The sequence below is a fragment of the Eptesicus fuscus genome, chromosome 11 (genome assembly GCF_027574615.1).
Source record: "Eptesicus fuscus isolate TK198812 chromosome 11, DD_ASM_mEF_20220401, whole genome shotgun sequence".
NCBI lineage: Eukaryota > Metazoa > Chordata > Mammalia > Chiroptera > Vespertilionidae > Eptesicus > Eptesicus fuscus.
This window is the reverse complement of record NC_072483.1, coordinates 48,419,435-48,447,101: the sequence shown is the minus strand read 5'-3', so window position 1 is coordinate 48,447,101 and position 27,667 is coordinate 48,419,435. Positions and strand designations below refer to the sequence as shown.

Sequence of the window (27,667 nt, the reverse complement as noted above, 5' to 3'; positions counted from 1 at the left end):
TCAATAGCAGATGCTCAGTGGCCAGCATGGGGGTCAGTCTGAGAATAGCAGTAGAAACTGTGAGGGATTTTGACACAATTTCATTTATAAATAAATGCACGCAGACCCCATGTGATATAAGTAAGGTCTAATGGTGCAGTCTGAGCCCTATAAACTCTCAAACTAACAAACGAAAGAGTTCTTTAAAGACCAAGTTTCACCAAAGAGAAACTTCTGGGAGCAGTATCCAAGCTGTGGAATACAGCACAGTAGGGGCAAAGGAAAGAGAAGGTTCAGATACAGGTGAAGAGGAACAGAAAAGGCATATCTTACATAGATAGGTAAAGAAATATATAGAAGGCACATCTCAGATCAAGAGGGAGATAGCTAAATAAATATAAAAAGGCATATCTCAGAGAGATAGGCAGATAAAGATATATAGTTGCTTTGGAAGAAACACAGGAGAACTTTCACCTAGAAAAGCTATCTTTTCCCATCCCCTCCCTCTTAAAAGAGAAAACTCATTTCACTAGTAGACAATAAGCAACAAAAAGGTATCTTAGTCAAATCCCATACAAAGTTATGACAGATCTTCAATAAGGGCGTCATAACAATTAAATGGGAAAAGAACAGTTTTTTCAACAGATGATACTGGGACAACTGAATATACACATGCAAAACAATGAAGTTGGACTGCCTCTTTCCTCACACAGAAATTAACTTAAAATGTACCATAAATCTAAATATAAGAGGTAAAACTATAAATCTCTTAAGAAAAAGCACAGGAGTAAATCATTGTGACCTTGGATTCTGCAATAGTTTCTTAGATAAAAAGTGAAAAGCACAAGCGACAAAAGAAAAAGTGGATAAAGTGGGCTACATCAAAACTAAATAATCTTGTGCTTCAAACAATACCCTCAAGCAAGTGAAAAGATAATTTATACAATGGGAGAAAATATTTGAAAATCATATATCTGATAAGTTATTAGAACTCTTACAACTCATTAACAAAAGGCAAATGGCCCAATTAAAAATTGGGCAAAGGATTTGACTAGATTTCTCCAAAGAAGATTTACAAATAGCAACCAAGCACTTGAAAATATGCTCAACATCATTATCCATCAGGGGAATGCAAATTAAATCAAAATAAGATATCATTTCATACCACTAAGATGGCTATATAGGACAGACAATAACAAGTGTTAGTGGTGAGGATGTGAGAAATTAGAACTCTCAGAATTGCTGGTGGGAATGTAAATTGGTGTAGCTGCTTTGAAAAACAGTTTAGCAGTTCCTGGAAATGCTAATTAGAGTGACATATGACCCAACAATTCTTCTCCTAGGTTCATACCTAAGAGAAATGAAAACATAGCTTGCTGGCAACCAGAAGCTAGGGACAGATTCTCACTCAGTGCCTCCCAAAGTAACCAACCTTGTCAACACCTTGATTTTGGACTTCAAGCCTATAGAACTGTGAGAGAATAAATTTCTGTTCTTTTAAAGCCACCTAGTTTGTGGTTATTTGTTCCAGCATCCCTAGGGAAAATTAGAGTAATTCTGTATTTTTCTGGGGTAACTGGGTAAATCTAGATTAATAACTAAAAGAGTCTCTATAGTAAATACATGAACATAACAGTGAGGTGCTCTCAAAAGAACTGGGAAATACATTTTCACTTGGATCAGAACAGAAATAAACAGATCTCTTTAAAAAGAAAGGATACCACCTTAGACGGTTTAACTCAGTGGATAGAGTGTAGGCCTGTGGACCAAAGGGTCCTGGGTTTGATTCCGGTCAAGGGCATGTACCTTGGTTGCAGGCTTCCCCCTGACCTGGGCCCTGGTCAGGACACGTGCAGGAGGCAATCAATGTGTTTCTCTTACATCAACGTCTCTCTCTGCCCTTCCCTCTCTCTTCCACTCTCCCTAAAAATCAATGGGAAAATATCCTCAGGTGAGGATTAACAAAACAAATCAAACAAACAAGAAACGATACCCAGGTCAGAAATACCTTCCTTACTCTAACGACATGACCTTTTTGAGAAGACTTGTGTCTATTAAAAACAATACAACAAAATACAGACAGTATCCAATATAAGCACTGTCTATCTAGAAGAGAGTCTCAGTCAATGGACTGTGAGAATTACCACCCAGGGCAAGACTATTCTATGGGAAGATGAATGAATCATGTTATCATTGCTTGATGCCATTAACATTCAAATTAGAAAACTTCCTTTGTTCCAACTGCTTGCTCACTAAGCAATCTTCTGATTATAATTTGGCTTCCCCTGTGGATTATCTACAGGGAAACAATGAGCTGGTCAGGCCAGCATGAGTATCGGGGCCTTTTGACAGTTATTTCTCATTGTAAATTAATAAATTGACCTTCTCCAATGCATCAGTGTCTTAGTTCCAGTCAGCACTCCCTGGCTAATCAACTCTAGAAGATGGACAAAATTGAGTTTCTAAATACGTGAAAGACAGGCTGGACACTGGTCAGCAGCAAGTTACTATAGTAAATGCTGCCAATAAGTCCCAATGGTCAGTAGGCTTCCCCACGAAACACCCCGATCTCAAAGCATTTTTTCATTTTAACTTGTCTAATATGTGCACAGTTGCTATTTCAAGAGTCAGTAAAATATCTTTGATCCTATTTTAATGCTTGTATTCTCTAAGTGTTAAATAGGCAAGTTGTTAAAATAAGGAGGGGATTTAAGACATCAGAGACTGTAAATAAATTTTAGGGTGTGTAAGGATTACAAAAGTCTGAAAACTAACAATTCTAAGAAATTATCACATTAACAATCTTAATTTTGTCACTTTATAGTAAATATGGTTTGATAGATATTGCTCTGAGACTAGAAAATACCATGTATACATTAAAACACTTTGTCCCCCAAATAAATAATTTTTACATTTTAAGAGTCACCTGTAACAAGTATGGTTAAATTTAATGGAACAAACATTTAGGTTACTTTTAAGAAGCTTTTACTTCTCACATATTCTTTCTACCATTTTTCAAGCCTGGAAAAAGTGCTTTTTGTTGTGATATTTCAAATTTGGTATTTTGAAAGGGTAACCATATCCTCCAAATAAATTTAGAAGCTGACTACAGAAGTAGATTAAAGATGAGGCAGTGCCAAATTGAAATTTCTAGGAATTTTTTAGAGGATTTACAGAAAGGGAAAAAAAGAAGGACTCTTGTTTTGCTACTGGGGCACAGGCAGATCTTAAAAAGGACACAAAGATACAGTGATATCTAATGGTGCATTCTTCCAGAGCGTAGAGATAGAGAGGAAAAACACTTTAAAATTAGGTTAAATTCATGAATGTAAAGATACTGGTTTAAAGACCTTAAAATGGAATTGAAACAATGTTTTTAAAAAGAGTATTTAAAAACCTTACCTGCCTATCAAGTGGTTTGACAGGATAGAAATAAATACCAGCAACACAATTAACCTTAAAGTATAACTCTAAGATCAGAGCAATGACACTGGGAGCCATGATATTGGCAAATAAAAAATATTTACCCAGCACACTGTTGTTGTTGTTCCATCCTTCATACAGAACTGTTTGTGTGCAGAACAGTTCGAATAAAAAGTAATTATGATAAAGTTTTTGAAGGCCCTTGGGCATGTATAAAAACACCGTTCTACAGTGGCCCATTCTTTGGCCACTAACATTTGAGAGGTATGTATGTGTGGAGAAGATCACAGCTGAATGAATAAATGAGTGTCCTATACGAAGAAGCTCAGGAAAGAAAGCAATACCTAGCCCAGAAAGAGATATGCCTGCCTGTCATTCTTATTCAGAGACAGTTCTATGTTGAAATACAACAAAATACAAGCACAAAAAGGTATCAATCACCAATCAACCAACAATATAACAAAAGCAAGCATCAATTAGTCTGCTTTCACAGATATAAGTTCTGTTCTTGTTTAGGCAAGACGACCCCTTCATTTTCCATTCCTGTTAGCAATATATGTAAGGATGAAAGCCTCAAATTTAAAGCTAACAACAGAAGGCTAGCAAATTGAAGCCCTGAGATATTCAAAATAATAATAAATCTACAAATAGATAAATTTTCAATTACTAAAAAGATGCTAGCCAAAAGACCTAAGAGATGTAAAGTCTCCTGTGCTATACACAGGACTACTAAGATGAGAGCACAGCCAAGTTCTAGCCACTTACACTGCTGCCTGCAGCCTACAGAGAAGCAGTGGCTTCATCTTTCCAATTCCGCCTCTTCCTTTGGTTTTACTAGCTAGATTATGCATTTCTTTGAGGGAATCTTCCTTCTCTTCTTCACTATGTAAATCTAACTAAAAGAAGAAAAAGTCAAGAACAATCCAAGAAAGAAAACAGACCACTGACTAAATGCATTCGGGCTCTGTCTGATACCCATGAAGGGGAAAAGGAGGAACTGAACATTGTTAAGTGCCTACTACATGCTATACATTGTGTTAAGCATTTTTCTATGTTTCCATCATTAGATTTAAGGTAAGTGCTATTTTTCTAGCTGCTAATGCCAAACTGGAAAATGCTTAATTTTAAAAGGCAAGCTTTCAGAGGTGAAGTCGTCTAACTCACTTCATATTAGGCTGAAAGAAAGCATCAAGAAAAGATAATACAGACAGTCTTTGGGTTATGTACGACTCCACATACGTTGTTTTGTGGTTACGTCACCATCTCCCATCCTAATATATAAAAAACCAGGGGCTGTCACACCGAAACCACCTGACTGACAACCAAACAGCAGGCTGTGTGGGGCGACCAGGCTGGCAGGGGGGTTAGTGAGGGACGACCAAACGACTGAATAGCAGGCTGTGTGGGGTGACCAGGCTGGCGGGGGGGGGGAGTTGGGGATGACCAGGCTGATAAGGGGGCAGTTGGGGGCGACTAGGCCAGGTTGGGGCAACCAGGCTGGCAGGGGGGGCAGTGAGGGGCAAACAGGCTAGCAGTGGGGGCAGTTAGGGGAGACCAGGCCAGCAGAGGGAGGCTGTTGGGGGCAACCAGGCCAGCGGGGGGGGGGGGGGAGAGGGGGTAAGGCGCGACCAGGCCGGTGGGGGGGGGGCAGTTAGGGGCGACCAGGCCAGCAGAGGGGGGCAGTTGGGGGCAACCAGGCCGGCGGGGGTGGGGGGGCTGTTGGGGGTGACCAAGCCGGCAGGGGGGGCAGTAAGGGGCAACCAGGCCGGCAGGCAGAGGCAGTTAGGGGTGATCAGGCTGGGGGGGGGGGAGGGGCGGCAGTTAGGGGCGATCAGGCAGGCAGGCAGGTGAGCAGTTAGGAGCTAGCGGTCCCAGATTGTGAAAGGGATCCCAGATTGGAGAGGGTGCAGGCTGGGCTGAGGGGACCCCCCCACCCCGTGCACAAATTTCATGCACTGGGCCTCTAGTTTATTAAAAAAAAAAGTTCTGTCATTTCAACATATGTACATATGTGCTTTATGTTTTTTATTATTTATTTACCACAAGTAAAGGTCAGAAATTGTTCTTTCTTTTAAATTTTTTTTACTGTTTCACTTTCATTACTGCTGTGTATGTGCTCCATGTGAGTGACATAGGTGCTTATGTAGGTGGGTTCCTACTTACGGCGAAAATCATATTACATCGTGCCGTAGGAACGGATCTCCAACATAACCCGAGGACCTACTGTAGTGAACAGTGAGTTAACTTGAACTAGATTTCTGAAGACAGTATTTGATAACTGTAATAGCAAAAAACATCTAAGACTACTAGGTTTTCTCAAAATATTGAAGAACAAAATAAGGTCTCTAAACTTTGTCTCATGATGAATTATTCAAAAGGTCAATATTAAGGATAAGGCAGATGGATACATGAAAAATGTAGCTTAAATTTAACTTAATTTAAATAGAATCTGATATTCTGAACATACTGCTTTGCAAGTAACAATGTAATACTGCAGAAAAGCTAGACAGCAAAGTCAAGGCACTTTAATTTTAAAACAGGTCAAATGAAATTACAAGGCCTATCACAGGAAGTAACATTCCTGACTTGAATTTACCTTCAGACTTTCAGTGAGGTAGGGCATTGTCACATTTATCTGGAATTGCTGGAGAATCAGGAAGTACTTTATAACTTAAGTGGGGGTTTTGAATAACTGAAACTTATTAAAAAACAGAAAAAAAACTATTTAAATTATTTATTTTGGAAAACAAAAATACATATCCATCCATAACTTTATACAATACTTTCTTTTAAAAATTTCTTTTAGAATGTATTGATTTTAGAGAGAGGAAGGGTGAGAGAGAGAAAGAGAAACATTGATTTCTTGTTCCACTATTTATGCATTCATTGGTTGCTTTGTGTATATGTCGTGACTGGGTTTTGAACTTGTAACCTTGGTGTAATAGGAGAGTCTCTAACCAACTGACCTACCCAGCCAGGGCATACCATACTTTCTTAATGATTCAAATTTATTATGTGTAGCTTTATCAAATAGGACTTATTGTACATTAGTTTTTATCTGTCTTTTCTCCATTTTTCCATCAGTTCTGTAAATCACTGCAGTCTGAACAAACCTCTAAAAACTCATCCAAAAAAAATGTATGACTTTAGTGCTGGGCTATATGATAGCTATGTGAGGTGCTATGCGAGATACTCAGGTATTTTTCTCCAGCTCAGTTCAGGGCAGACAGTTCTGTGCTCAAAAAGCCTGAAGTAGTTGGAAGACTGGTGTTTGTGTGTAGGATTACCATATTTGTCAGCACACTTTTATGAAAACTACAACCTCTAGTAGCTCACTTACGTTCTGTCTAACTTCTTATCAGGTTTGTTCTTCAGTTAATCATGCTAAGCTATTAGAAAGCTTTCCATCTTTCCTATCTAGTACTAGAGCACCACCTTGTGTTAGAAACCTAAGCAAATGAGCAGATATCTGTTTTTAGATACCTTAGTTGTCCAAAGCTTTACTGTCCAGTCAAATGATGAAGTGACAAAAAGATGTGAGAAGTCTACTGCTCCAACAGCTGCATGACAATGGATGCCAGTGATTGGTCCTTGATGTCCCTCAAACATCTCACTGATTCCAGCTTTGCTGTTTCATCAAAGTGATAATGTTAGGGAAAGCTCTGTAAGATAACCACTTACAAAAACATTATTTTACAGCTTATTTATCAGACTTTGACATAATTTCAACAGACTTAACTCTGTACTCATAACATATCAGAATAACTGAAATTGAGTGTTACTCTATCTATTTGATAACACTACTAAAGCAATCCTTTATAATAAATAATAAAAGGCTAATATGCAAATAGACAAAACGGCAGAGCAACTGAACAACCGAACAACCGGTTGCTATGACGTGCGCTGACCATCAGGAGGCGTGTGCAGAACATGGCAGGCATCGGCAGTGGGCAGCAGAGCGCGGAACATGGCAGGCGTCGGCCATGGTGGGATGGTGGAGCAGGTGAGTGGGGGAAGTAGACCAAGGCGGGGTGCCAGTCACTGTCATCAGGGCGAGCCTCTGGTAGTTACTGAAAATTCTTTGCTCCTGAGCGCCACGGTCCTACCCGGCACTTGCACCTGCTCCCGGCACCAGCCCCACTTGCACCTGCAGCTGGTGCCAGAGCAGGTCCCAATCGCTCAGCACTGTCAGCAGGTGCAAGCGGCAGCTGCCAGCCTCAATCGCCCCTGAGGGTTTCTCCACCTCCCCCTGCTCCTGAGGGGCCATCAGGGGAAGCAGCCACCACTGACACCAGCTGCTGGTGCTGGCCACAATTGCTCCACACCGTCAGCACATGGGAGTGGCGGTGGGAGCGGGGCTGCCGGAAGACAGGGGACTGGAGGCCACGGTGGGAGGGGCCGGGTGAGGGCGTGGAGGATGGGCTGAGACCCGCCCCTGTGCCCACCGCAGCCTCGTGGCCCACAGTTCCTTTCAAGCTTCACGAATCCGTGCACTGGGCCCCTAGTAAGTACATATTTGAACCATAAACATGGTGTTGAAAACAGAACTCAAAAGTTCAATGTCTGAAGTGGTAGAATAGAGATAAAGGGATACTACATGTAAGAGAGAAAATCTGGACTACTTTTAAATCAAAAGGTTTGAAGTGAAGATGATCTGCACTTGAGATGAAAACTGGACATTCAATTTTTTTTTTAAGGAAGCCATTGATAAGGTACAGCTAGACAATTTCAAAACAAATTGAACAGCAGGAGAAATACTAGTCAATTTAAAATGTGTACGTGACATTACTCTACAATTATCAGGAGGAAGGGCTAAACTAAAAGCTCAAAGTCCACATAAAATGAGAAAATGGCTGAAAGTCTTATATACAACTTTAAAGGTCAACATGCGGCATGTGTATAATGTATTTGCAATTGCTGAATGTTATTTTCCACCACTAACTTCTGTAAGCATGTGCAAAACTACAACACCACAACCTTCAACATACAAAACTACAACACCACAACCTTCAACATCCAGAATACATCATGATCCAAAATAACTTTTGATTTTTAAAAAATTGTTTTAATTTTATACACCTGACCTCAAATAATGTGTCACAAATAATGAATGGCTCTAGGACAGATTCCTACTTAAACAAGGGGCAATTTGTTTTAATGAGATTATTCAGGGAAAAATTTTAAATAATTGCAAATTCCAGTTTAGATGTACCTGCCATGGCGGCATGCTGTGTACACAGAGCCTTCTTCACTCCCAACAACAAAGTTGTTGACATCTCCAACAGGGAAGGACATTGATGTCACAGCTACTGCTTTTGACTGTTTATGAACCAATTCCATGCTATCCTGGATAGAAAAAATTAAGGAAATTATTTTGTAAACTTTCAATTTTTTTAAAAGAAAATTTGTATTTTTAATCGGTTTGTAAACAATCCTTTTATTATACTTCTTATATAAATTGTCTTTAAGTGAAGCAGTTTTGAAAATATTATATATATACAAGAAGCTATATTTAACACATGTTTAGATTTATAAACTATTACCATAATACCATTATAAAACATTTATGAAACACATAAGCTGGGGTTTACATAGACTTAAAAAATAACATTTGCCTCAAAATTTCAGAGTTTTTCAAAATAAACCTACCTGTGGATGGGAAAGCATGTCCAGACTCCATGAACAAATCTTTCCATCAGTAGAGATGCTAATCAGATTATGAGCATTTTGTGTTCCAACGACATTTACACAATATACAGGATGCTGAAGAAAGAGATATTAAGGTTTTCTGGAATTATTTCACCAAAAAGTGAAACAATTTTTATTGCATAATCATAGATATTCTCTTTCATATCAAAACAGTCTCATATCTTCAGGGCATTTTTAATGTGAAGTTTGACGCTATTCTGTTAATTAACAAAAGGATGTCTCAGAAGAGAAATAGGTTTCTAATAAAACAAATTTCCAGAAATACAGAAAAAAAGGCCTTTGTTCTTGGCTGCTAAATGATAAGGAATTCACACATCAAAGGAAACACATTCTGAGGCTACTCTGATGGGCACTACTAAGTATTTAATGGTGAAAGAGCACAGAAGTCTAATGGAAATAACCTCTTTACTTACTGTGTGTGCAGCAGCTGACAGTGGAGTTCTTTGCACTGGAGTTCTTTTATTGCTACGGTTATCCCACAGCACAATTTGGCCTGAATACGTACCGCCAACAACCAGATTTGGATGAAATTTTGCAAATGTAGCAGACATCACAGCTGACTGCAAATAAGTAAGATTTTTATATTTAAGGTTCAAATATTAGAAGCTTGACAAGTTATAGAAAAGCATTTCCCCCTTCATTATAAGGTATTAGAGGTTATAAAAACAAGTAAATAAATTCATTTAAAATTTTTACTTTGTTCCAGAATATAAAAATTTATTTTTGAATAGTTTTTGCTTAAAAGTCTAATGTAATGATTACTTACATAAATATGTTTAAGTAACTTATAAAGAAAGCAAAATATTATTTTATTCAATTATAGTATTAAGTCAAAAGATAACTGGCTTTGCATTAACCTCTAACAATAATCTGACAACAGAGTACATGCTAGTTTTGATTCAGTTAAGTGCTTTTTTCGGAATTATAATATTATTAAAAGATTATAACTTATATAACCAAAAAAGGCTTGCAAATTCTAACCTACTAAATCCTCTTTAAAACTCTGCATCTGTTTCCTACTTCACACATATGTTTCTACTTAAAACTATCTAGTTCCAACTCCTCAGGCCATGTATAAGTAATTCAGTGGGCCAAAAGTCTAATTGTATATTCAGCAAATAAGTTCCTAAGAAACACCCTGTAGAAAAGACATTTTAGAAAAGATTTCTTTTATACAATCAATCACAATAACAGAAAATCACAACTGCAAAGAACTTTAGGTGTGATTAAACATTATAAGAGATGTCAGAAATGCTACAAAAAGGCAGATCATGTTGAATTGAGAGGTCCTTAGTTTTCTGTTAACATCTGTTTGCAAATATGAGGTGGTTTAGTAAATGCCAACCCAATAAAATTATCATGTTGACAAGAAAAGAAAAAAGGCACTTGTCTAAATTCATTAATGAATTCTTAAACGTGGGGAAGACTGTTAAAAGACCCTCTTACCTGGCAGTGAAATACATATTCTGGGGTAGTTTTTTTGTATTTCATATTCCATACAAGGGCCACACCATCAGGTTCATGAGGAGCATCTTCATTGTTATTATAGGAAGCCACGAGTAACTCTGGATACTGCTCATAAAAATCAAGTAGAAAAAAAATGCTATGTTAAGAACTGTTTTTCCATTCTTAGTTACTCACTGTCTTTATCAAATTATTCTGAAATACAAATACCTAACACTTCATAAAAAAAGAGATATCTCTAGAGTTATGCTTACTGGAATGTAACATTACCTTAAATTAGTTATTTTAAATGTTTTAATTAATTTCATTAATATATGTATTACAATTTTATCCAAAGGATTTGGTGAGCAACTGAAACTGGGTTTTGGCATAAATAAAATCTTGAGTTTTAAATATAAATAATGTTTCCAATAATTTCTTCTACAGTTTACATAAGACAAAATGAATAAGAAAACATTAGATCATCTATTATTATTTTAAATGATATATATTGATTTAATTACACAAAATTTCCATGATTAAAATAAAAGGTTAAAAACAAAACAAAACAAAAAACCACAACTCACAGATACAGACAACACTATGGTGATTACCAGAAGGAAAGGGGGGTCGGGGAGGTAGAAAAGGGTGAAGGGGGTTAAATGGTGACGGAAGGAGACTTGACGTTGGGTGGTGAACACACAAGCAATATACAGTTGATGTATTACAGAACTGTACACCTGAAACCCATACAATTTTATTAACCAATGTCACCCCAATAAATTCAATAAAAGTAAAAAAAAAAAAAGAATAAAAATAAAGGAGGAAAAAACAAAAATGAATTAATAGCAACCAGTTTTATAATTTACCTGAGATGACCAATCCAAACAACTAACAACCCGATGCTTTGACCACCGTTCGTCAAAAAATTGTCGATTTAATGACAGTTTTGCACCTGCTTGAATCTCTCTATAGAAAAGACCAAATCCAGAAAAAGGTGGCGTTATAAATTCTTACTCTTAATCTTAAAGTAAGTTAACATTGCTAAAGCCATAGTTTTAGTGATTAAACATTACCCTTCTTTGTCCTCCAAATCTCTGCCACTGTAGTCAAAGAAGATGTTAATCTGCTCAGAAAGAGCTCTTTCTACAATTCTTGTGGAATGGTCAAAGAAACTTAAAAACTCTTCAGTGTGCAAGATTTGTTGCTTTTCTTCTTCAGTCAGCTCATGAGGGGGAGCTGGAAAACAAATGTTTTTCTGAAGTCTGACTTATGTGAGTCAAATCAGGTCAACTCACTATTATAGTTTGGATCAATGAATGCCACACATTCTTTTACAACCAGATTCACCTCTTTAATTTAGAGCATTTTATTCTACTTTCATACATAAACAATAAAGAGAATCTTAATAGGAATCAATAAAGTTTTTTAAAGTTAAATTCTTTAAGATACCTTTACTATCATTTTCCTCATCTTTCTTTAAAATTTTCTCTTCTTCAGGTTCAATAGGTGGTTTAGGAGTCACTACATCATCTTCTTCTTCTTCATCTGAAAAAACAACAACACAGAACAAGAATTATTTTTATGAAAATAATTGATAATTTTTAAGGTCATAGGCAGAAGGTATCACAACTCTTTACATAAAAGCAAAATCAAATCACTGATAAGACAGAATAAGTACAAATAATATGAATTTTGTCAACATAATTTTGAAGAAAGAATTATGTAGAACCTCTTGGTTTTTATACATACCTATGTGGCACCTTAACAACAGTCATTCCAAATTCTGTAGCTACAGAAACTGAAATAAGATATGTAAGCAACTAGGATGAATTCCTCAGGGAAATCTCTAAAAGCTTGCAAGCATTTATCATTCCAGACAGAACAACATGCAACTCCTACGTAGTTTTATGTAGCATGCTGACACATTAATGCTGTAGAATGAAGAAAATCAAATGTCGAAAATAGCCTACAGAGCTGGCTGCTTACTTGTGATCTGAAACCATCAGTGTCTAATGGGTCTTCATACGGCATAAAGACGGCTTACATTAACTCTCAGGTTGCTATTTGAGAGGCAGATTTTAAAGATAATAGCTATGAGACCACATTTTCTATTCTATCATTTTAAATGCAAGTCTCATTACTACCGTTATATAATGTGACAATAAGCACTTAATGTTTTCTTGAATAAAAATATATATAGAGATAATATACAATGTTTAGAAATTTTTTTATTACTAAATCTACTCTTATATTCCCAAACGAGGAAATAACTTAAATCACTTATTTTAAAATGTTATAGAACATACAGCTCTGCCTACTTCTCTTTCACTACATACTAAAATGGATTTTTATGGAGGAAACGCTTTTTTTTTTTTATTGCCTAAACAGATGTGTCATTTGTCTATGAGGGAATAGCAGCAGGCATCTACAGCACAGTACCACAGTACATCTCAAGTAATGAGAGCCTATTCAATAAGGGAACTTTCCTTGTTAGTTATAGTTCTTTCCCTGACCCATGTTTGAAATTATCTAAAACACACATATATACAATGGACACAAAAGAATGGTCAAGGATGGGAACCAGCTGCCAAGTCATGGTCCCACAGCCAAGCCAGCTGACTAGATAGCAACAACCAGATGGCATTGCTGGGATTGTGTCTTTCTGCTACAAGGTGGCAATGGGATGGCATAACATTCTTCCGCTTGACTGCTTCCAATCCTGTCTCTCCCCAATGGAGAGCCCATGCAATTACCCGCACTCCAGGGGGCCTACAGATAAGCCTTTGCCCTGCAAACAAAATGCAGCTTGTAGGCCACACCAGCTGCCAAACCACACACATAGTGTTAGGTTTGGAGAGCTATGAAAATCTTTCTAACTCTACAGTATAAGCAATAAAAATATAACTGTAGCTGTAGGGAAGAAAGCTTTAAATGACACTGTATAATGCACACAATGATACAACCTCCAACTTAATCAAAATGATAATGACGTATGCCAATCCTACATTACTTGAAATAGAGAGATTTTTACGTTCTGACAAGTTTACAGAACTAGGATAAATGGCACAAATGATTTCAATATATGCTCATACTTTTGAACCAAATGGTGAAGGTTAAAATTTTTCCTTTCAAGGGCCTCAATCAGCCACAAAGGAAAACAGTAATCACTGTCTTTTCAGCCAGCCCAACTGCATTTGTCAGCCCTTTCTCCGTCAATGCAGCCAGAGCAATCAACCTGCCAAACATTCAGAATGGAAAAACAATCTGAAAATACAGGGTATAATGCACCTGCCAGTGAAAATGGCCATTTCAAGAAAAGCTAGTGATCTCAGTGACCCCGCTGAGGAGGCGGTAGTGCAAAGGGGAAAGAACACGTAAAAGAATTCTCAGTGATCGCCACTCTCTTGCACATTGACACTTCCTTACAAAGCATGCCAATTACAGCTTTTGTGCTACTTAAAAAATGAAAGCTTTTTTGGAACAATATAATCACATGGCGAAACAGAAAGACAGTACTCCTTTTTAGATGAATTCTCATATACAACGGATTATTAATCTGAAAACAGTATAACTGGTAACAATTCTATACTGCTCAAACATTAGAATTAAATTTTACTATTAAGTCACCTGCAAGTGTAATGTAATAAAATGATTTAATTACATTTAACTTAAAAGTTAACTTTCAGAATAATAGGATATTTACTTCAATTAAAAATTAAATCTGGGAATATATGTATATATATATACATATATACACATATATGTGTATATATGTATATATATATATATATTTTTTTTGCTAATACTATCAATTATCCTAATCAATTTCATTAGTAGCGTTCACTGAATGTAAACCCTAAAATCAAAGATAGGGATTTTGAATCACCCTGGACAGGTCACTCTTGAGCACTGTGAATTATAAATTACAGCCTCCTGCCCACATCATATTCTCCTCCCTCAACTTTGTTGCATTATACGGCTTCTAAGTACCATTTCCAATGACAGGTGTCAAATTTCTGTCATAATGCATATGGTCAGTACTTTAGTGCTAAGTGACCTCATAATCTACATATTTAAAAGAAAAGATCTTGTTTATAGACACTCTTTTCCTTTTAAAATTTAAAATGTAGATGATGTTAGGCAGTGACCTATATCTGCCTACTATATGGCACCTGCCATGCCTATATGCCTATATAGGTTATTTTAGTTGTAGTTGAATAATAATTATTAACTATTTAAATACATGTTTTTCAGGATTTCATTTTAGAATAAACATACACAGCTCCCTTTACACATGGATTAAAAACTTATGATTTAAATATTATGATAGGTATTTAAACCCAAATTTCATAAAAATGATTAAACTAAATGAATTTGAAGGAACATAAAAATAAATGATCTGCTATTCTTATAAAATGCAAAACATATTTTCATTATAAAGCTGATTTTTTAAAAATATATTTTATTGATTTTTTACAGAGAGGAAGAGAGAGGGATAGACAGTTAGAAACATCGATGATAGAGAAACATCGATCAGCTGCCTCTTGCACACCCCCTACTGGGGATGTGCCCGCAACCAAGGTAAATGCCCTTGACCGGAATCGAACCTGGGACCTTTCAGTCCACAGGCCGACGCTCTATCCACTGAGCCAAACCGGTTTTGGCATAAAGCTGATTTTTAACAATTACCTATATATACCAAATATTTGGCAAAAACACCTAACATCAGTAACATCCAACTAGGGAATGTTCCTCTGAAACAAAAATATTTCTCTTATTAAAAACTAATACAATAGCTACTAAAAGACTATTCTAAAGATCTAAGCTAGTCTCTATTATACGATAAGCTTTAATATATATTTAAAACTGAAAGACTGCAACAGAGCAGGAAGACTGAAAAATGGGACTGCCATGTCACATCAATTTATTGATGAATATTCATTGCAATATGCTAAGTGGTTAACTCCATGCTTTCTCTGACAGGGAATCTAAGGTTATAAACTGAGCAGTAAAGAATGCATAAAAGTAGCAGTTACTTTTAAAATGACAAATCTCTTGTCAATGAATGCTAAGACTAGGTTTAATGAACCATTGAATTTTTACTTTGAGTTAACATCAAAATTGTGATGTATTTTGGTGAGATGGAAAGAAAAGCTGTTCTGTAAATTAAGCTGCACCTAGAAATAACACCAAAGAATGAAATTCCAGTTGTCGGAATAATCTGTTACAATGGAATAGGTTAATCAAAGTTAAATCATCTGTGAAATGGGTGGCTTTTGTTAAACTGAAGGGAGTCTTCAGAGCAAGTTTTATCATCTGTATGTCATATTACATTTAAGAGACATCTAAATAAGAATAAGCCAAAAAGTATACTTAAAATATTACAACTCATTTAAATAGGTAATATGCAAAGGTCCTAAAAAGTCCTCATTAAACATTGATACTTTTATCTATCACTTACAAAGATTTATTCGCAACAGGAAGTGAAAAACAAATACCATCATTAGTATATTAATGTTGTTTAGGAAATAAATTTGTTGTTTTCATTATGCTGGTGTCCCCTATTTTAAGACAGTTTAATATCCAATGACGAATACCTAATTTAAAAAGCAGGCTGATTATTCATGGTATGAAGGAAGTTGCCACTGAGTTCTAAAAATCAGGAAATTATTTGCATATAAAATATACATTAATGAACATCTTATAAATAACTTTATGAACATCTTTCAGAAAATGAGAATAGAAGAAAATGCTACAATCATTAACTTACAAATACAGATATGAATAATTTTCCTTTAATATTTTCAAAATAATCCTTTTCTGGAACAACATCGTTTTGAATCGCTTCACTTCAACCCATTTATCCATAATTTCATCTTCTTATACCTTACTCTTTAAGATCATTATTAAGAGAACTGATATTGCGACAAAGCTTCATGAATGCATCAGGGAATCCATTCCTATTATTATTATTATTATTATTATTTTTATTCTCACCCAAGTGTATGTTTTTACTGATTTAGAGAGAGAGGAAAAGAGAGGAGAGGGAGAGACAGACAGACAGACAGACAGACATCTATGTGAGAAACATCAGTTGGTTGCCTTCTGTACATGCCCTGACATGGGATTAAACCTGTAGCCTGACTGGGAATTGAACCTGTAACCTTTTGTATACAGATGACGCTCCAACCAACTAAGCTACCAAGCCAGCGCTCTACATGGTCTTTTTAATATAAAATTCAGATTTTATTTAGACAGTATTGGCATAATTTACATAGATTCTATGAGCTGGGCTCTCATAAATATTACATTTTTCTGACACCATAATTTCAGATATGCTGATTAAAGTCTTTCAATCAATATTAAGAACAAATTCTTCAATTTTTAATTATATTTATATCCTTACTGATTCTGAGGGTTAAAACTAATTTATTAAATGTGTTATTTATTCCAGAATTTTAAAAAAATCCATTTTTGACAAGGGTAATATTAACCAGAGGCCCACAAATTTTGTCTACTTGGGAAGTGTGGATTCCAGATGTTAAGATCATGCAATAAAAAATTAAAAGCTCTTTACATATAATACTTTTCCAAACATTATAAATGCTAATCAACATGTACCAGAAAAAAAATATCTGGGGACCAAACTAATACTAAAGATAATTGCAAAATCCACACAGATAAAAAAGTAGAATGGTATAAGAAAAACAAAACAAAACACTTCACTGAAAGTCAAAAGGGAGCTTCTGGTTGTAGCCTGGATATTCTCTCACACTGAGACCACAAGCTCATCAATTAACTTCCCTAGGCCTCAGTTTCCTCAGGTGTAAACAAGATGATTAGATTAGATAACCTTTAGGATAACTTCCTCTTTAAAAATCTGTTCCTAAAAACAGCGACAAAAAAAAAAATCCATATTTAGAGGTGAATAAGAAAAAATAATGCCATTTTCAAAAAGAGTTATAAACTTTAAAAAGGTAAAGGCAGAAAGTAACTTTTCCAGGAGTATATCTGTGGGCACCATGCTCCTGCCATGAGAAGCTTTTTACCTGCCGCGAATAAAATTGACTAAGGTCGCATGTTCCTAGTCAATTTCATTCACAGTAGGTGCTGTAAGACAGCAAAGAACATCAGTTCAGAAACTGTACCACCAACTTACAGAGTAAACTTGAAAGCAAGAAGGTGGCTAGCAAGGGAGAAAAGAAAAACAAGGCAAAATAAAAACTACTGCATTTTAAAAGAATAGATTCAGCCATTTAAAAAAATGGGAGAAAGGTAAGAGTTAAATCTAAGACCAATTTTTATCTTCAATTTGGTAACTCAAATTACTTCTGCACTGATTACACTGCCTACCCAAGTTTAATTTACTGTCTGTTACACTCAAATTGTGATTCCTGCAATTTTGTCTCATGGTGAGTTTTGGAATTTGTTACATAATTCTTCAATGGGAACCAGCCAGGCTAAGTTTGAGAACTACTGTTTAAAGCAATGGATAAGCACAAGTACAGTTAAGCATAAAGTATTTTCATTATAAAACTTTAATTTCAGGGGTTTTTTTCTTTCTCCTCTTTCTAGAAACTTCCACAAACTGGGAAAAGAAACTTAATGTAATAAACTTAGACATGAAAATAACTATAACAATATAGGAAGATAATGATCTCATTTTTATAAATAGTGCCAAAGGCTAAGGATGGCCCCATGGTATTGGGAAACATTTCTCACTCTCCTTCATTTACTTACCTTGACCTGAAACTAAAAACAACAACAAAAACAAAGAAAGGATAGTCTAGTGCCTTTAATTATAGCATACACTCTTAAATTTGCAGAATCAATGAGTACTTATTAGGTTGCAAATGAATAAATATTGAACTTTGTAAAATTTATACCTAAGTCTAGTTCTCACAGTGAAAATTTAAAGGTATGTCTGCATCAGTTGTGATTTTAAAACTGGGCTCAGTTCACCCATCTTGTCACTTTCAGCTTCTTTCAGTGAAGAAATATTATATTTAACTCAATGAAAGATCAAAGCTGTTTATTTATTACTGGAGGCTCAGTGCATGAAATTTGTGCACGTGTGTGTGTGTGTGTGTGTGTGTGTGTGTGTGTGTGTGTCCCTCAGCCCAGCCTGCACTCTCTCCAATCTGGGACCCCTCGAGGGATGTCCGACTGCCCCTATAGGCCTGATCCCGGTCGGATCTGACCTAAATGGGCAGTCGGACATCCCTCTCACAATACAGGACTGCTGGCTCCCAAATGATCACCTGCCTGCCTGCCTGATTGTCCCTAACCACTTCTGCCTGCCAGCTTGATCACCCCCTAACCACTCCCATGCCAGCCCGATTGCCCCTAACTGCCCTCCCCTTCCGGCCTGGTCGACCCCAACTATCCTCCCCTGCAGGCCTGGTCACCCTTAACTGCCCTCCACTGCAGGCCTGATCACTCCCAACTGCCCTCCCTTGCAGGCCTGGTCCCTCCCAACTGCCCTCCCCTGCTGGCCTGATCGCTCACAACTGCTCTCTCCTGCAGACCTGGTTCCCCCCAACTGTCCTCCCCTGCAGGCCTGGTCGCCCCCAACTGCCCTCCTCTGCCGGCCCGGTCACCCCTAACTGCCCTCCCCTGCAGGCCTGATTGGCCCCAACTGCCCTTCCTTGCAGGCCTGGTCCCCTCCCAACTGCCCTCCCCTGCTGGCCTGATCCCCCACAACTGCTCTCCCCCGCTGGCCATCTTGTGGCGGCCATCTTGTGTCCACATGGGGCGGCCATCTTGTGTGTTGGAGTGATGGTCAATTTGCATATTACCTCTTCATTATATAGGAATCTTAGACTAGAGGACTGGTGCATGAAAATTTGTGCACTCAGGGGAGTCCCTCAGGCCGGCCTGCACCCTCTCACAGTCTGGGAGCCTTTGGGGGATGTCCGACTGCCACAGAGGCGAAAGAAGCTCCCGCCACTGCCACTGCACCTGCCAGCTGTGAGTCTGGCTCAGGGCTTCTGGCTGAGTGGTGCTCCCCCTGTGGGAGCACACTGACCACCAGGGAGCAGCTCCTGCATTAAGCGTCTGCCTCCTGGTGGTCAGTGTGCGTCATAGTGACTGGCTGTTCCACCATTCAGTTGATTTGTATATTAGCCTTTTATTATACGGGATAATCACTATAAAATAATATTATTCCGATGCATACACCAATAAATAAGTTAACTAAACCATGCTATCTTTTAACCCTACCAGACCGCTGTACTGATTTTTTGGTAATTTCCGAATCTGCCGCTATACCGCTGTACCTAATTTTCGGTACTTTGCCTAGTATGTGAAAAAAATGTGTCACAAACTAAAAATAATCAACCAATCGTGGTCAAACCTCATGATTAGCCATTGCAAATGTCTGCCCCCATGTGTTTGAATTGACTTTGTGTGGTTTAACGTGAAAAAGTTCTGAAAATTCACAATGAAACGAGCGGCTGATGAACCAAGCACTTCAACAGGAAAGCGAAGTAGGTCTAGGCTTATCACAGTCCAACAGGTGATCGATACTTTGGTTGATTCAGACTCTGAGGAGTCAGAATTTCATCAAGAATACGTTTCCAGTTCAAGTGACACAGACAGTGAGAGCTCGAGTGATGAAGAGAATCTTGAACCTTATAAAAGACTTGGGCGCAGTAGGAAATACAGTCGTTCGTCTCCTGACCTCATGTGCAATGGAAAATAAATCTCATGTGCTTGTCATGGACCGGTTCTATAACTCTGTAACCCTTGCTAAATATGCACTGTCAGAATTACACACAGGAATTGTGGGAACACTGCAGCAAAACAGGAAGCAGTTTCTTAAGTCGCTGAAAAGTGTAAAAAAACTTGCTAGGGGTGACAGTCGCTATCTATGTCAAGAAAGTGTAACAAGTTTAGTTTGGCAGGATAGAAAGCCCATCACATTTATTTCGAACTACCACGATCCAGCCCAAAATGTAGTAATAAACAGAAGAAATAAAGATGGCAGTGTGCAAGAAATACAGATGCCACAGCTGGTGAAGGACTATAATAAATATATGGGTGGCTGTGACAAATATGACCAGATGACCCGCCTTCACCGGTCTCGTCGTCATTACCGCTGGCCCTGGCGGCTTTTCATAAAATTTTTTATATAATTCTTATATCTTGTGTGCTTCAAAGCAGCAAGCTGCTTCAAAAAAGCCAGTTTATTTCACCAGATATATTCAGAAACTGTGCCTGCAACTTACTGGTGGATACAGTACATCAGCCCACCGCCACGCACAAAAGGAATCCTGCCCTCAACGGATGACCCCAGGCAATCATTTTCCAGAGATTCCCCCTGGGACATCGTCTAATCATATCTGTGTTGTGTGCATGGAAAAGCACTCCAGGTACAACAAGCACAATCCCGGAGTGTCTTACAAAGACAACCCATGCAAGAAGGTGAAGAGCAACGTCTGGTGCTCACTATGCAAGAAGTAAGGCTCATCCTGCTGGGTGGATTGGCACACACAGGTGGAATACTGGCGCCAGATGAAAGGTAGACCTATTTTCCACAACGTCTCCAAGTTCCATCTTATTCTAACCACTTGTTTGCATGTAACCAACATTTTTCTATATCATGTTGGTTTTTTCTCTTTAATGCTCAGGAGCCCAGGTATAGGGGACAGTTAGGTTCAGAGCCTCAGGTCTGGTAGGGTTAATGAAGTATTTTTTAAACTATGGGTCTAAACCAATAAATTTAGTACATAATGTTCAACGTTTAAAAAAATGAAATAGAGCCCTAGCTGGATTTGCTCAGTGGATAGAACATCAGCCTGCGGACCAAAGGGTTCCGGGTTCAATTCCTGTCAAGGGCACATACCTTGGTTGCAAACTCCTCCCTGGCTCGGGCTCTGGTTGGGGCTGGTGCAAGAGGCAACCAATCAGTGTGTGTCTCTCACATCGATATTTCTCTCTGTCTTTCCCTCTCTCTTCCACTCTCTCTAAAAATCAATGGAAAAATATCCTCAGGTGAGGATTAAAATAAATAAATAAATAAATAAATAAATAAATAAATAAATAAATAAATAAAAATGAAATAGAGAAGGGAGGTGCTATTTCATAAAACTTGTTTCAGTTAATCATGTGTATTTCTGTGTATAGTGGATTGTAATATTAACTGAATTTCTTACCATAGATTAACTATCATAAAAGCATGAAAATGCTGCTACAGTGGCAGCATAAGAGAGAAAACACATCTTGGAATCAGTCAGACTTGATTTAGAATCTGAGCTACTGGCTATGTGACCCTTGATAAATTATCACTTTCAGCTTAAGTTTCTTCATGAGCAAATAGAACCATTACTTAACTCTCAGGGTTTTGGTGAGAAAATTAGAGGTAATGTAAAGTGCCTCACCCTATACCTGATATATAGTAGGCACTCTTTACTGTTGAAACTTTCCATAATCAGCCCTAGCTGGTTTGGCTCAGTGGACTGAGCAGCAGCCTGCAGACTGAAGGGTCTCGGATTTGATTCTAGTCAAGGGCACATGCTGGGGTTGGGAGCTCAATCCCCAGTGGGGGGCATGCAGGAGGCAGTCAATCAATGATTCTCTATCATTACTGATGTTTCTATCTCTCTCTCCTCCCTTCCTCTCTGAAATCAATAAAAATAGTTTTTTAAAAAACAAAAAAAACTTTCAATAATCAATTTAAACATGAAGTCTGAAGAACTTACACCTGAACAGCTAAAATAATATTTGAAACATGCTAATTAACCATATATATAGCTTATACTTTATTAACTTTTAATAGAGTTTTAAAAGAAAAAGTTTTAAAACTTTAAAAAACTAATACATAAATACACAATGCATTAGTTTTATGATGTTTCCCCCTAAGAAAACACGCCAAAAAATAAAAACAAAAAAGCATGGGGGAAATAAAACCACTTATTAAAAAATAAGGCGAGGGGGGGATTAATGACAATCATATTAAGGATAGATATTCACCTTCTTTGGGTTGAGCCATAACTGGAGTCTGTGTTTCCTTTGTATATGTCACGATTTCTCGAGGAGGAAAGTCAACTTGGGTAATTTTAGCCATTCCAAGTTTAATAGGTCCTCGTCTAAATAAAGTGAACACAAATATTTTAAAATACAATAAATGATATATTTAACTATATCAAACCATGTTATTTTAGAAAAGTAGGAATTAAACATTGTGTATCCAACATTGTAATTTAAATCCCTGTTTTACTCAAGAAATTCTAGATGAACAATGAATTGGCTTTATCTTAACAAAAGAATTAGAAGGTAACAAAAACAAAAGATATTTCTGAATCATTCAAGGTATTTATTTTTCACTTTAAAAAGGCAAATAATTTAGTTTCTTAGAGTAGTTTAGTTGTGTGGGTAGTAATAGGGTAAGAAGATGGGGTTTTTGTAGTGGTCTGCTTAATATGATTGATGATATGAACTTTTTTTTTTTTTTTTTTGCAAAGATATGATTCTGGACTGTTTTGAAGAATCAGATAATATGAATCTCACTCAGACCACTTTCAGTTCCCTTCACCATTAGAAGACTTCACTTTTAAGACTGAAAAATAATTTTTAGTTGACAACCTTTTTTTCTACTTTGTAGAAATGGAGAATCATACAGTCCACTTAAATTTTAAAATGAAATATTTAAACTTAAATTGCTAATATCTGCATGGTACATGTTGTCCTTGAATCATATATGGACAAACTACAGTGCAGATACTTTATACCTAAACTAAAGCAACAGGTCTTTTGAATACCATAAAACTACTAAAGTCACTTCTATTTTAAATAGAGGGAAAACATTCTCTTTTGACAAACAGAAGTAAGTTGTGGCTGAGGAAAATGGACCAAATGAGAAATATCTTTTATTAGGTATCTGGGGGATCTTTTCTTGGTTATTAAATTAGTTGTTTAAATTTTAAACCAAATAAAGTATGCATCCAAACTTGCCAAGAAGTTCTCAATTATGAAGCTGTTTTAAAAGGATATCTAACAAAGACATTGCTGTAACTTCCAGAATATCAAGCAGAATATCTGAATTATACATATCATTAATTTCTCTAAGCTCCTAAATGTGGGCCATAAAAAATTTTTAATGTGTTTTCTACTTAAGGAATATCTTAGCCTTAAAGAAAGAAAAAGAGCATAATCAAAGAATTAAATGAGAAATTTTAAATACATTTTAATAATCTAGTATTCTAAGAATAAAATTTGAAATAAGAAATATTATATTCTGATTTTCACGATGTGAACCATAAGAAAAATAAAGCACTCACGTGAGCACTCATCTGGGGAAAATGGTCAAGCCAACAACTATTAGGACAAGTACTAACTTGAGTACATATATGACTTAGATAAAAATCACAATGTTAGAACAAACAAAATATTCTAAGATTTAAAGGTAGAAGGATAGGGAGGTAAAACCTCACTTATCTAAAAACCACTTTTCCTGAGAATAAGGAAGCATATGGGGGTGGGAGAGCCTCGGGGCAGCCAACAGAGAGGCCTTCCAGCTAATATATATAGTTTTCTCATCTGCAATTCAAGGCTTATTTATTCTTACTTTAGATAGAATTCGAAAGGTATTGGTCATTTGCATGCTTTAGAAGATGCAAATTATCAAGGGAAAATAGCTATCTCAGTCAGGCACAGTGACAGCAACTAACATTTATATTTTGCATTGGAGACTAGAATAAATGAATTAATAAATAAATGAATAAACCAATAGCAGTCTGGGGCCATAGTATAGAGACCAAGAGCTCTGTTCCTCTGAAAACATCACTGAATTTTAACATAGGAAAATAAATCAATATTTATAGCGAGTAACCCAGAAAAGGTTCAATCACATGTAGAATACGTATTAAAAGTCTGGGAACTTTGTAACACATCTTTTAAAAACTTACATTGAAAATACAAAAGTAATAAAAAGAATCTGGACACTTAAATGGGCAGATTTAGGGTACCTAGAAAATCAGATACATAGAATATTTCTTTCATGAAATGACAGAGGATAAATGAGGTGTCACAATAAAATATAACACTTTTCCTAAGTATATACTGCATATTACAAATTTAAGCAAAATAAAAATTAGGACAGTTTCACAAAGAATCAAATTAATTATAAAAAAGGAAAGGTAATAAATCTATTCAATACCCCAAATCGGAATCTGAGTGAAGCTGAAGAACTGATGGATCTGTATCCCAATGCAGCGTCCTAAATGGTTGTAGGACAACCATGAAGCATTAGCAGAAAAGGCCATAAGTTAGTCAAGCAAATATACTCTATGAATAGCTAAAGTACTGTTCACATTAAAAAACCACATGTTCTGGTTAGTATGAAAAAAACCACCAGGTATCACTCAATGCTCTAGTGCATGCAATAAGCATAATACAGTTAAGGATGCAAACATACAACCTAGAATCGTTAAAAGATAGTATTTTCAGATTAAGGCAAACTATAATTGCACAATAATGGATAAGAACAGCCAAGCATTCAACAACACAAATAATACATTATTTTTGGATGTTAACAAGTGAAACTATAAAAATAGTTTAAAATTTGTTTCCTAATAAAAAAAATTAGTAAAAACATTTTAGTCAGCATATTATAATCTTGCCCAAAGCATTAAATGTGTGCAGGAAATTGCCATATTGGTAAAGGAAATGAGTCAACACATAAGCCTTTCCATAAGAAAGCCAAAGACTATTCCACTGGGATATAAAATAGCTAAAGTTTCCAAAATGTGACCCTTATGTAATTTATGGGTTAAGCACTGCCTTGGGCTTACATGTCATCTGCTTTAGAAAGCAGCTACAGATTTCTGTCTCTAGGAAAAAAATAGACTTTTCCCAGAAAAAATATTTTATGTTCAAAAGATTTACCTAAACTAATATTTTGGAGAATATCCATCCTAAATAAATATTCAGTTGTGCTTTAAAGTCTTGCCTACTAGATCTTTTCCACTTAAGTGAGATGTAATCATTATTAAAACAAAAGGTACTTTGTCACATTGGCATTCTCACAGGTTAGCATTATATAAAATAATTATGTACAGTACTGTATGATGCTCATAGTCCATATTAAAAGGTAAGCACAATACAGTCAGTGCTACCATTTTTGTCAAAATATTAGCGTCTCATGTAAGTTACAATGTACAACTAAAACTGCTATAATATCCTATATAATAAAGAGGTAATGTGCAAATTGACTGTCACACCCTCACAAGATGGCTGCCTACGACCAGGCCTGCAGGGGGATTAGTGAGGGATGACCAAATGACTGAACAAGCAAGCTGCGTGGGGCAACCAGGCCAGCAGGGGGGTTAGTGAGGGATGACCAAACAACTGAACGAGCAGGCTGCGTGGGGTGACCAGGCCAGCAGGGGGGTTAGTGAGGAATGACCAAACGACTGAACGAGCAGGCTGTGTGGGGCGACCAGGCCGGTAGGGGGGCAGTTGGGGGCAACCAGGCTGGCACGGGGGGAGGGGGCAGTTAGGTGCGACCGGGAGAGCAGAGGGGGGCAGTTGGAGGCAACCAGGCTGGCAGGAGGGCAGTAAGAAGTGACCAGGCTGGCAGGGGGGGCAGTTAGGGGCGACCAGGCTGGCAGGGGGGTGCAGTTGGGGGCGACTAGGCCTGCAGGGGGGGCAACTGGGGGCGACCAGGCCAGCAGGGGGGGCAGTAAGGGGTTACCAGGCCGGTGGGGGGGGGCAGTTAGGAGCAACCAGGCCGGCAGAGAGGGGGCAGTTGGGGGCGACCTGGCCAGCAGAAGGGGGCAGTTAGGGGCAACCAGGCCGGCGGGGGGGGGGCAGTTAGGGGTGATCAGGCTGGCACTCAGAGGCAGTGAGGGGCGATCAGGCCAGTGGGGGGGGGGGGGGAGCGGGCAGTTAGGGGTGACCAGGCAGGCAGGTGAGCGATTAGGAGCTAGTGGTCTAGGATTGTCAGAGGGATGTCCAACTGCCAGGCCTAAACTGGCAGTCAGACATCCCCTGAGAGGTCCCGGATTGGAGAGGGTGCAGGCTGGGCTGAGGAGACCCCCGCCCTGCCCCCCGTGCACAAATTTCATGCACCGGGCCTCTAGTTTAAATATAAAAAAAATTATTTCTGTACTTTACTTGCCTAAACAATTTATCAATAAAAACAATCAGTTGACTTGAACTAGAGGAATTCTTCATTTTGAAAATATAAAGACAAACAGTATTGTGTATATGCAAAGGAAGAGGAGGGCAGAGTGAAAATTTACTTTGTACAAAGTAATGAACAGCAACAAACTAAGGCTTTGTTAAACCAGATGCTCTCCAAGGAATGTTCTGTCAAAGCCTTTACATCATATGAAAGCTCTAGCTGTTATCAGTGACATAGAACTCCGTGTTGAGGATGTCATGTTGGTCTAATATCAAGTAAAACTTTGCTATAAAATACAGCCTGTACAGAAAACATACTAGCCCGGCCACACATCACATATGGGATTATTATTTATTAAAGGCATCTGCAGACATATAAAGTAAAATTACAATATAATCCGAAAGCCTGAGAGATAAACTGATCAAGAATGGAACAACGGAATTAAGAGGCATGATTCCCCAATAGAATGAATAATTGCCACCACCTAAATTTTAGAGATAATTCTGTGATTGAGAAAGTGAACTAGAAACCTAATGAAATATAACTTCCTAATCTGAAAAGTTAGAGAAATACCATTTTTCATAGCCTTTTATATTTATTCATGAATTACCATCAGCTCCAATAGAAATTTTTGACATTTAGAAATAGTGACGTGTTTTGATATCATATTTGATAATGTCTAATATATCTCTTTCCTCTCTTTGAGTGTACTAATCTTAGGATGTCTTGGCTACCTCACACATCTTCATGCATTTTCCTGTGATATTTCTTCTTTTTTTCTTTATTCTTTCATTATTATCATGCCTGCTCAATTCGAGTTAATTGTTTCATTATCAGACGCTATTCTTTTTCAAAGCCATTATATTTAGAAATGCTATTATTTTATTGCCAATAGTACCAATTAATCAACAATATCAATTATCTTTCCCCTATGCAGTCTGGAGATGATTTAGTGGAAGTCATAGTTTTCTACTCTTGTGTGTG

At 37.3% G+C, this 27,667-nt stretch overlaps 1 protein-coding gene across 8 annotated transcripts in view; it reads right to left on the bottom strand.

Moving 5' to 3' along the window:
• Positions 1-27,667, bottom strand: part of DYNC1I2 (dynein cytoplasmic 1 intermediate chain 2) — a 54,565-nt gene that overhangs the window by 5,281 nt on the left and 21,617 nt on the right. For 6 of the 8 annotated variants that reach the window (XM_008138568.3, XM_054722833.1, XM_054722835.1 and 3 more), the window contains 10 exons: positions 24,716-24,775; positions 22,531-22,646; positions 12,007-12,102; positions 11,631-11,793; positions 11,424-11,523; positions 10,558-10,683; positions 9,525-9,671; positions 9,052-9,165; positions 8,615-8,748; positions 6,886-7,030 (listed from right to left, as the gene is read on the bottom strand). In XM_008138568.3, the coding sequence (XP_008136790.1) occupies positions 6,886-7,030; positions 8,615-8,748; positions 9,052-9,165; positions 9,525-9,671; positions 10,558-10,683; positions 11,424-11,523; positions 11,631-11,793; positions 12,007-12,102; positions 22,531-22,646; positions 24,716-24,775 (1,201 nt within the window). The remainder of the gene's footprint in view (positions 1-6,885; positions 7,031-8,614; positions 8,749-9,051; positions 9,166-9,524; positions 9,672-10,557; positions 10,684-11,423; positions 11,524-11,630; positions 11,794-12,006; positions 12,103-22,530; positions 22,647-24,715; positions 24,776-27,667) is intronic. The other 2 variants (XM_054722834.1, XM_008138572.3) reach the window with 1 other exon arrangement.